The following is a 10,868-nucleotide window of genomic DNA, read 5'->3' as shown; positions in this document are numbered from 1 at the left end:
TGCCTGTGTATGACGTCACCGTTGTTGATAAAGCCTTGTTCACCGGAACCCACCGCCTCGAACTGTCCAGTCCCGTACGGCCCGCCGCCCTCCCCGCTGTGGGATTCACCACCATCTGCATGTAATGGCTGCTGCATCCCACGATGAGCGAGGACACTCTCTGGGAAACGGCGTGTCCTCTCATCCTCAAACGCCTCATCAACGCCACTTCTCTGCAGATCCACCCGTATGCCGCTTCCTTCTGTTTCGTGACGAGACTCATCAGCTTGTTCAGCTCTCCCGGGGCGGTGTAAAGTCCGCCAATCCTCCGCCCCGATCATCGATGGATGGAAACCCCATTCCTCCTCTCCTACACGTCGTCCTCGTACTGCCTCTTGCGATAGTGCTCCCACTGCTGAGTCCCTCAGCGGTCCCCCATCATTACTCTGAGAGAAAAACGAGTTCCTTCGAGGTAGTCTCGTCATGTTCCCGTCACGTGTCCGAGCCATGATTACCATAGAACAACACCCCACGTTCTTTGCCGACCCTGTAGACGACGGAAAGACATCTGAATTGAATGGTTCAATGGCCGCTGACTGCGGTGGCAAGTTTGAACTGCCCTCCTCCCTTCCCCCAGAACTCCGTTGTAGTGTGTTCTCATTCTCCGTTAAGACAGGGCCTGGCGCGGTGTCTTGCCGGTATTGGGCAGAGAACTCAGTTTGGCCATGTACCGAGAAAAAAGGCGTCACTCCCGCTCCCCCTTTGGAATGATGCTGTAGACTTTGACCTGGAGATAGCTGCTGCGCACTGCCCTTACCTGAAGGTGGTAACAGCTGTCCACCTCCCCCTCCAGGTAGGGACGTACTGCCGGTAATTTGGCCCATATGCTTCTGTTCCTTGGTGAAATTCCGACATCCTCGTGTAGCCGCAAGACGACGATAGAACAAAAGCTCCTGCTCACCATGAGCATGGTTACATGTGTTCGGCTTCGAGCAACGACCCTGAAGCCAGTTCCTACACATATTGGTCTTGTAATGGTCGATTGTCTGCCGTAACTCTCGACGTGAATGAGCAAAAGTGCAGGCAGAGCCTGAACGTCCACATCCGTACACAGCAGGTCTCAAAGCAACTACATAAAGGAAGCGACGTCCCGCATCAAGCACGCTAATACTTCAAAATGGCCCCGCTGTCTGGATTCGGAAGGCTGGTAGACGATGGGACAGCCCCGGGCTCTCGCCCTCTTCAAGTGCAGGCCGCTCTAAACAGACAGATATATATCCTTACGGGCCGCAAACAGATAGCAGAAGAGAGACCAAAATGTGTCGTAAGTTGACTGGTTGTTGTTTCGCGAGAGACCCTAGATATTCTTGCTATATTACAACACTCAAACGATCCTCAACCCAGAACTCTGGCTAGCTGCGGAATCCGTTTGCCTGCGATAGATACACACTGTAGCTGCTCACCTCTAGGACAGACTTTGCCGGCTTTGATTGTAGCACACATCATAGTCTTGTCTAGTTGTGGTGCAGGCCTCAGTTCCTCACGGGAATGGGCGTAGCGACACTGTTCTCCCATACGGCACCTTCCAGCACTGACATGCTGACACATCTGTGTCTTCAAAAAGGCACTCCTCCTATCCGCAACGATTATCGGCGCTAATAGCGCTGCTCCGGCCACCGGATCCCCAGCCTCGTCAAAGACATCATCTGCACACGGTGCAGCCTCCGAGCTCACTGACGTGGCACACGACGAAGAGGACGACGATGCCGCATGAAGATAATGAGGCTGCTGCTCCTTCTGTTTGGCGGTACTACTGTTTTCAGATGTACGGGTTCCCGTTGCCCAAATATTGGTATTGTCGGTATAATACGAATAGGTCCCTCCTCCTCTTACTGCTCCTCCCTGTCCCCAGAGGGGTAATGGTGACGAAGGATACGGAGGAGAACACGACGAAGGCCTCGTTGCATCGTCCGCCTTCTCCGTCGTCAAAGACTCGGGTTGATAGGATGTCGAGAAACTCTCTCCCCCGGTTACGCCGGATACTACAACTGATGTACCCCGCTTTCTTTCGCTCAGAGGAGGGGGAGGAGGAGGCTGTATCTTCGAAACCAAAAAAGCATCAGGGGGGGACGCCACAGCTACACTACCGACACAACATGGACCGACAAGTCCTTCGTCCTTTCCAGACAGATCTGTACTGTTCTGTCCAGACGCTGTTACTGCTTTCCCGTCTGAAGGAGCAGATATAACGACGGCCGGATCCTCATTCTCACCTTGGTTATCTTTCTTTGTAACACATGATATCCCTTTATCTCCTTCTGTTGAATGTGACGAAGGCGGCGGAGAGGTTGAAGCTGCTGCTGACAACGGCGGGAAGGCTGAAAAAAGAAGCAAATCTGGGACCTCCTGAGTTTGACCAGACTGAATTTTGTCATTGGACGCCCCGTCTCCTGTCTTGGGTCCTGCTACCTTCACCCCTCCCGCTCCTCCTGCAACACTCCCCTCAGCCCCACACCCTGTTCCTCCTTGAGGTACACTCCAAGCAGTCGCAGTACAGGTACTAGATGCTGCTGTAACACTGTGACCCTTCTTGCGAGACGGTGACCTCCCTCCACCGCCACCGCCTCCTCGGCTGCCTCTTGAACCCGCTGTGACATCAACCCAGTTGCTTTGTGGTATTGATGGAGAGGCTGCGGCATCATACAGCTTCGCAGACGGATTAGAATCGTCCTTTGTCAGTGCTCGAGTATCGCTGTTATCTCTTGTACTTCCTTTACTTGGTTTATCACCCTCTAAACCTGCTCCACTCCCGCTCTTCTGGTCAGAGACACGAGCCGGGCGCATTGCTGTTCCACCTTCCTCCCTGATCGCGTCCGACTGAGGTTCTGGGGGAAGACGACTATCGATGCTAATCAAAGAAGCGTTCTTCGGAACGACGCCATGACTCCTATCCTCTCCTCCCCCTGCGGTGGGAAGCGTGGTGGAAGTAAGCTGCTGAGGAGAGGCTTTATCAGGGCCTGTGGCGGTGGTAGGAGAAGGCTGGTGTTGCTGCCCGTCCCTGGGACTCCCCCTCCCTCCACCCCGACCTTGACTGCTACTTGTAACAGAAGAAGACGACCGACGAGACGCTGGATGTTTCGGCATATTGACGAGACTCATACCTCGATCGAAGACCATACCAGGAAGCAAATCGCTCTTATCCCGATCCTGTCGTGTACTGCGGTAATGTCAGGAAGACAGTACGCAGAATAAGGATGAAGAAGGAATGGAACACAGCTCAGCTCACTCCAAGTCGTCTTCGGGCAAAGACGTGTCCCTGCTACGTAAGATGTGTTCTTGCTGGGATGGAGACGCCCAACCGCTGAACTCGAGGTGGCACTGACCGGCTATGCTTGCGATACGGGATATAAAACCACCAGAAATCCAAGAGGGAACTCAGAGAACTAATTCACGGAAAAAACAACCGAAGCTGCCGAAGACCAGTAAAGATCCAAAGCGGACGCGTAGTGAGATCAAGAGGTGAGTTATCGGTCTCGTGTGCAATAATCACATCAACTTGCGATAGCTACTCGACACTGCAAACACTTGTGACGGCAGTAGTCGCCGAGGAATATCAAAAGAAGTAGGAAACTTGGCACTACACACCTTCAAATGGTACGTAGTCCACAGGTGTCTTCTTCACTCTCTTTCTCTACGGACGGTGTAGTGTCTGTGCTTTTTTCCTCTCGGTCTCGTTTATCCCTTTAGTTTACTTCAAATCCAGCGATGCAGATGACCCATCACTTCATTCAACATCGAACGGTGACTAACCGCCATCCGATCCCTCCAGAACGTGAGCGTGATTCGAGGAAAGACGTTGCTCCGAGAGAAGCAACAGGGTGAATTGACGAACGGGAGGTCGATGGGAAAAACCATGTGGATCTGTGGGTTGGTGAGGAAGGAAAGAACGGCAAAATTTCCTGGAGAAAGGAAAAAATACTGTACTGCGTGTCTCAAGGGCGCGACCACTGCTCCCGCAAAAAACTTAACCAAACAACGGATGGCTTGGGACCGCGCTGTACGGTGATAGACACAAAAGAGAGCCGACAGGCCAAATCAACAGTCAAATGGCTTCCCACCGGGAGAATCGAGACTTCGGGTCTGACTCTTCCGGGACTTCTGACTCGACAAAATGAAGGAAGTGACTGGGGGGGGTGACCTGGTGAATGAATAAAACATGAGAAATAGAGGAAGACAATAATCAATCAACCGACGCTACAAATGGCTTTCCACCGTTCAACAACACCGGAGGCAGATCTCTATCAACGAAACGCTACTTGACCTGTTTGAGCCAAAAACGAAGCCACTCCTCTACAAGAGCCGCCGGGTGTCTTTCTCGAACTTCCTCTGTTCTCCTATTGCGGCGTAAGTCTTTGAGATGCAGGGAACAAATACAAAATGAAGAGAGATAAGGAGAGAGAACTACAGAAAAGCTCGTTTGAAAAAACCACGCCAACCTGCAGCACGACGTAATACCACGCACACCACCATCCCTCCTCGTGACCCGGTAAGAATGACCATCGCCAGCAGCCGGGGACAAAACGGCCTCCGACAATAGCCAGGATAATGGAGATGAAAAAGGAGATCCCTAATTGGTCACGACAAAACGTCAACAGGAACTGAAATTATGTCTCCGGTGACTTCAGAAAAAAAAAAACAAGAAAACTTTCGAGGCGGCACTGCAAATGACCAAGCCAAGGACACGGTTTGAGAATTCACTCTAGGGAGGAGGATGTCATCAAGTGCGATTGATGGCAATGACACGGGGAGTGACGATGAAGGCAATTTTCCTTATTGTTGGCGCCCGCCAAGCAGGTGAAAATCGGTTGGGTGAAATGAAAGCCCGCAACGAATAATCTCATGCCATGACTACACTACCCGAAGGTTGGTCTTCTCCTTGGAAATGCAGCTGCATCTGTTCTTTTCAGAAAAAGAGAACTAAGCTGTGGTACGAAATTCCTTTTGGAGGAGGGGTAGTACTTCAACCTGTCTGCTATGAACGAATACATGCCGATGGTCGGCACGGGCTCCCTTCAGCCAACCGGGTGTGGTGATGACTGGTGATGGCCGCGCTGTCGTGTCGACTCAAGAAGGTTTGTCCTTTGCTGGTTTAGAATTTTCTCCAGGACACATGGAACCGAAAAGACTCTTTTTTTCGTAAGTCAACAAACACACAGTCACAGTAACGTCAATGCGCGCCAAACAGAAGGTGATGATCCAAGAAGTGGCATAAACACGGCGGGCGTTGTGAAAAAGGAAGTGCTACACAGGATGACGACGGGAATGGTCCTTGGAAAAAGAGGTGAGCTGGACGGGCGGTGCCCTCCCTATGGACAATTTACACGAAAGCCAGCGGCCAGCAACCGGACACACCGTCGGTGGCTCCAGGAACAGCGAGGCGGACGCTTGCAGCGCGGCTCTGTCGTCCTAGTGGTACTAAATGATGCCGACTCGACTGGCGAGCCGAGGTACCCGGATGTAGCTGTAGCCGAGAGGTAGTGGAGGAGGGGCTTTGGGGCTTTCTAGTCGCTTCTCTGTTCCGTGGCAGCAGCAGGCGTTTTTTCCCGGAAGAGTGGCCGTCTTTCCATGTTTGCGCAGTACTACTCAGAGTAAAAGTGAAGGATTCGCGGCAGGAAACACACTAGAGATGTTCGGTGCAGGTGGCGGCGATGCCATGAAACGTAGAAGCCAGCGACGATTTCGCAGGCCCCTTACTGGAGGCCGCTGCCGTCACCGGCCCAGCCACCGGTGACTACCCGTAGCAGGACAATGAGGACACCCGAGTGAAACGCAGATGGATTTCACGTCCCATGGAGGAAGAACGGTTATAATATCTTCTTCTGAGTGTTAGCTGACAGCTTGCACGCAAATGCCAGCGTGGACAAAGAAGACGTAACCCCTTTTCACCTCTCTCACGGTAACTACCAGTAGATCACGCGTACCACGAGGACGTCGTAGTAGAGAAACCAGGGGCCCCCGCGCCAGGGGTTCGCCCGCGCTCGGAGCGCGGAGGCCACTTTCATTCCTTTGCCCCCCCGTTCTTCCCGGATTCAGCCTTCGGCTTAATGCCACGAATGTCGGTTTTACTGCCCTGTTCACTGTCAGTTGGACCAAACGGTGCTTCATGGGGATCGCAGGAAAAGGAGCGTATTAGCTCCCCGAGAAGGTAAGCGTGGCGGCAGCGGGGGGCAAAGAAAATTCGCACCGTGAGACCTGTCACAGAGAGGGCCGTGTCCAAGTCTTGGTCGAGGTTGCAAGAGCAGCCAGCAGAGGGCGGTCGCCAGCGCAAACGTCACACTCCTGAGGAGTGAGCGCTGCCGATGCCGCGGTGACAGAGTCTGCATCACGCTCAGCCGGATTCTCGCTACTTTGTGTTTCAGAACACTTTCAGTCGTTCTCAACGACAGTAACCTGACTACCATTGGCCTTTCAATCGAGCAACAACATCTCTCAGGGCCAGCTGACAGCAGCTTGCTCCAGTCCGCTACTTCAGTGACAGTGTCATCCTGACCGGAGTGGAGAAGGGGAGCACTCAACTGACCCTTGTTCTCGGCAGCCGCGGCAAGTCCCTCGAGGTTGCTCTCTGCGGTTCGTTGTGAGGCCGGGAGGGCTTCCTAGTACAGTAGCGAACAGGAAGCCAGCGAACGGTGAACCACCCTGCCAGGCGCAGTGGATTTCGACGCCGTGAACAGTCGATCGAAGTCTCGTCCCTTCCTGGAAGCCGCCGGAAAAACGCTACTTTCAATGCTTACAGAAGTGTCTGCAGTGGGGAGCACAGTAGCCAATGTGTGCCTGCATTATCCACTGTTGTTCATGGCGCTCTAGGGACACTTTACATTAGAGCGAAACGCGTGTCATATCATCATGAGCTGTAGTGGTGTGGGAAGGGAGGTGGCTTGCAGTTGAGGACTCCTGACAGCAGGGCTGAAGGTCAGCGGTACAGAGCTACCCTTTTCGCGGACGCCGGCGGCGTGCCACACCGAGTCGTGCGTAGTGTAGAAAGCACACCCACCGAGATAAAGGGGCAGGGATTCAATTCTTCCCACAGACCCTTACCCATAAAAGACAGCGAATTACACCGAATCGTTGCTGAACCCCAGAGGATGGCGAAATCCACACTTCTAATGACAAGCTTGGTTCTTCTTCGAGGCCACGAATAGGTGAAGACAAGATACTTGTTGGCGCGCTGTTTCTGTTGCTGACAGCTTCACCAACACACGAAAGTGCTCACACCAGCACCCCAGGCGTTGGACGAACACTGTTGTTGTGTCGAGCCAATGTGGTGTCGGCGCGGGTTGGAGACATAGCCCCTCTACGGCAAGACTGAAGGGAAAGCTAAATTGTGATAGCGCAACAACGGGATGACTCCATCGGGCACAGATGGGTGCCCCGTCTCAAGAGCCGCGGTATCTTCGACTTGGTCCTAGTCATATCCTGACTCTTTCACGGGTAAGCGGACCGGGTTGACAGGACAGAAATGGCTGCGAGGTGGGGGTATGTCGAACGAGCAACCCCCGCAGTTCCTCGGAAAAGCAATCTTGACAAGAATATTCAAGTCTGTTGGTTTCAGCTACCTCAAAGCCTCGATTCCGCCATCTTGTAGGGTGCACGTCTCCAGGCCGCGTTCTGGCGAGGCTCAAGAAGGGGATAGTTGCCGCTGGCCATCCACTGACCGCCATCCACCACCAGAGTGCTTCCCGTGACATAGCTGAAGAGCAGTCACCCATACCGCATGTACCTGCAGATGCCGGCGTGTGGAGACATCTAAGCGCTCGGCGTTGGACGCCCCCAGAAGAGCAGAGTAGCGTCTGGGCTATTATATGTAGAAGGAGTGTGACGAATACTGTTTCTTTCACACCTAAAGTGGGCAGACAATACTTATCTCAAAGCCTGATTGCTCCTTAGGCGTACGCCCCCACAGTCCTTTGCGGATGTGGCCGGCACGCAGGTAGCACATTCCTGGCCTGCACAGAGCAACGCTGTCCTCGAAACTGCCGTGTAGATGGTGCACGGGAAAAACTTTGCCAAGGTGAGTGAGTTTGAAGACGCCGTACCTGGCCTCAGGAAGACAGAGAAATATTGCCGCGTGCGCCACGTCCTGAGAAGTGCCGTATCTCTGAAGAGGAATGAATCGGACCAAGAGGTCTGCCTCCACCGGCTGTGCCGTTCTTGGTGATATCTGTCCTTCCTGCGGCGCCTGTCTTCTCTGACCTCCTGAACCCTGCTCCTCTCTGGCAGATGAGTCTGTGACAGCAGTGTTCGCGAAGGGATTCAGCTTCTGTAAACCAAGCGTTCCTTGGATGGGCCCCGGTGCAATGCAGTTCACCCGGATGTTGTACGGGCCCCATTCGACTGCTAGGTGCTTGGTCATCGCGTCAACAGCCGCCTTCGCTGCCCCTGCGTGTGTTTGCAGGAGCGCACCCGCGTAGTGCAGTGTCATCGAAATGTTGAGAATCACTTTGCCATACTGGCAAGCATCCATCTTCGGCTTCTCTGTGTTGGGCCCAGCTTGAGAACGCTCTCTCTGTGTCAAAAGGTGGTGCATGTCGGGCTTAAAGCATTTGTCAAAGACTGTTTTGGAGACTATAAATGCCCCGTGCGCGTCGATTTCCATCACCGTCTTGAAGCCCTTGTACGAAAGCTTCTCAGCGGCACACGGGAAATTCCCTGCCGCACCGTTTACAAGAATGTCAATCTTACCAAACTTCTTCAGGCCGAGGTCGACAGCAGCAGCCACTTGGGTCTCGTTACGCACGTCCATTGCAACGGGAAAGCATCTCCCCCCTGTTGCGGCGCTTAGTACCTGCAAAACGAACCTCAGTTTAGTCCACACACCGGGATTGTTGTGAAACAAATCTCCGAGAATGACGATGAGGGGCGACAGACGGACGAGTGTGCTGCTGTTTCTCGGCAGAACCCGACACAGCCTCTGCGGGAGCTGTGTCAGAGCTCGGTGTGGTGTTGCGTGCCCCGTAGAAGCCTTGTGGCAAGGATGCTTCGTATATATCCCCAACAGCAGTGCTCCCGCAAACCGAGTGTTCAGTACAAGAGGAGTTGAAACTAGCTGGCCGAGAGAGCTGGAAAAGGTGCGTTTTCTCGGCCAGTCAACAAGCTCATGCCTTTACAGATACTTTTGCTACCCCGTGGTCTCTGTTTTTTGAAATTGGCCTGCTGGCACAACTGCTCCTGCCGTTTGGAATCCTGGCCTCAAAGATACGTCCTCAACCACTCTCCATGTTCACACCGCGAGAAGGCAGCCGAACATGGCCGCGGACGTACCTCAGCCGTATCTCGGAGTCTTTGAATGTTTCTCGAGGCAATCACAACGTCAGCACCGTGAAGAAGGAACTGCTTAGCGATCTCCTTGCATATGCCTGACCCGCCCCCTGTAATGAAAGCTACTTTGCCGGCAAGACAGTCTCGCCTGAATGACGACTGACTAGACTCCATCGTGGCGGCGTCAACATTGGCCCGCGGCAGAGCCACTGACCTACATTCAGGGATTCTGTCACGTCACCTGCGAGACCAACTCCGTGAACGAATGTGACGAAACACTTTCTGCAGCTCGCACGGTCCACGCTTCTTATGCTGGGACCAGCGCTGACCGCTGTCACGGACACCAGCTGGTCACTCGCCACGCATACCAAAATGATATCCCCAGCAATGGTAGTGGGTAGGGGGGAGTAAGCTGCGGCTTCCTTCTCGTGCCGACTCCTTGTGGGAGTGTGGTCTTGACGGTTTAGAGTTGTCAGCGGGAAGCCAAAACAAAGCAGCTCGGTTCTAACTCCGGGATTTAAGAATGTGCAGGCGATGTGGAATGCGGCGTGCTGCTTGGCCAAAAACAGCCCCCCGCCTGGCTTTTTGACCGCAAGCGTTTCTTGCTCGGCCGCACGGACTGTGCTGGAGAAGCGAACTACACGGGCGAGCCGGGCGTAGAATAGCAGAAGTGTAGTCGTACCTCTCTGCGCTGCCGCCGCCTCAGGGTGCCGGCGGCATCAAAATGAGAACTTCGTTCAGTCTTCTAGTCGAGTTTGCCGAACGCGCTTGATACTGAGAGTTACAGCTGGGTTACACAGTCGTGCTAGTCACAACGGGATCTGCGGCTGAAGACAATGCTATTGCAGCGCTGGAGTGGACACCGCCATCGTCTCTATCAGCCACGTTGCTTCTTAGCCCCTAGGCGCCGCTGACCTACAAACTGAGCTCTTTGAGTGGCGGTTGTGCTCCCATTGCCTGCCAGTCTCCTCGCTGATCGTAACGATACAACTGCCCCCCGGGAACGCAGGCTCTGCTAGTCCGACAAAGATCAGGGGCGCTAGTGGCGGTTGCGGCTTCCGCCATTTGTCACTGGTGCACTGGTGTTGCCTGCTCACTGGGCGCACTGGTGTTGACTAATCAGGTGTGGAATATCCTTTTTCCTGTCAATAATCGTTTACATGCCCTAAGACGCGGCCCGACACCTGTACAGAGAAAAGAGATTCGTGGTGATGTAGTCGTGGCCTTCTCAGCGCCGGCGGGTGTGTCCCTTTCGGGTGTCGATTCGTATTGCTTTTGATCCCGATTTTTAAGGTATCATGCAGATACGCCCATCCGGGAGCTGGACTTTTAGGAGTGTAAGAAATAGTCCGTATCCGAGAAGGCAGGTACGTTTTAAGGTGCCAGTCTTTCCGCTTTCGCTCTGCCTCTACAACCCTCCGCTAAAAGGGTAGGGTTTCTGGTGGTGCTTTCTATCTGTCCCTAATTCCGAGAAAACAAACATCGAGGCGTGCGCGCTGCAACAACAGCAATGGTGAGTGCTGGAGTCCCGCCCAGTTCAAAACGCGGTGGCACCGCACGGACTGTCGAAGTCA

The 10,868-nt window shown here is 53.7% G+C and overlaps 2 protein-coding genes across 2 annotated transcripts; both read right to left on the bottom strand.

Moving 5' to 3' along the window:
• Window positions 1–5,411, bottom strand: CSUI_009978 (zinc finger (ccch type) motif-containing protein; the record flags this gene model as incomplete). Its single annotated transcript, XM_068070085.1, has 2 exons — window positions 1,443–5,411; window positions 1–1,069 (listed from the first exon to the last, which is right to left on the bottom strand). Coding segments are annotated over exons 1-2 (2,783 nt in total), but the record flags the coding sequence as incomplete, so codon positions are not given.
• Window positions 5,412–7,067: 1,656 nt separating this feature from the next.
• CSUI_009977 (dienoyl reductase peroxisomal family protein) lies at window positions 7,068–9,805 on the bottom strand. The gene is made up of 3 exons (XM_068070084.1): window positions 9,298–9,805; window positions 8,073–8,821; window positions 7,068–7,726 (listed from the first exon to the last, which is right to left on the bottom strand). The coding sequence occupies exons 1-3, from the start codon at window positions 9,466–9,468 to the stop codon at window positions 7,594–7,596; spliced, it is 1,053 nt and encodes a 350-aa protein (XP_067917939.1). The 5' UTR covers window positions 9,469–9,805; the 3' UTR covers window positions 7,068–7,593.
• Between the last annotated feature and the right edge of the window lie 1,063 nt (window positions 9,806–10,868).

This window comes from Cystoisospora suis, assembly GCF_002600585.1.
Source record: "Cystoisospora suis strain Wien I chromosome Unknown contig_6464, whole genome shotgun sequence".
Lineage (NCBI taxonomy): Eukaryota > Apicomplexa > Conoidasida > Eucoccidiorida > Sarcocystidae > Cystoisospora > Cystoisospora suis.
The sequence above is the reverse complement of the archived record's forward strand: the minus strand, read 5'-3'. Positions and strand labels throughout refer to the sequence as shown.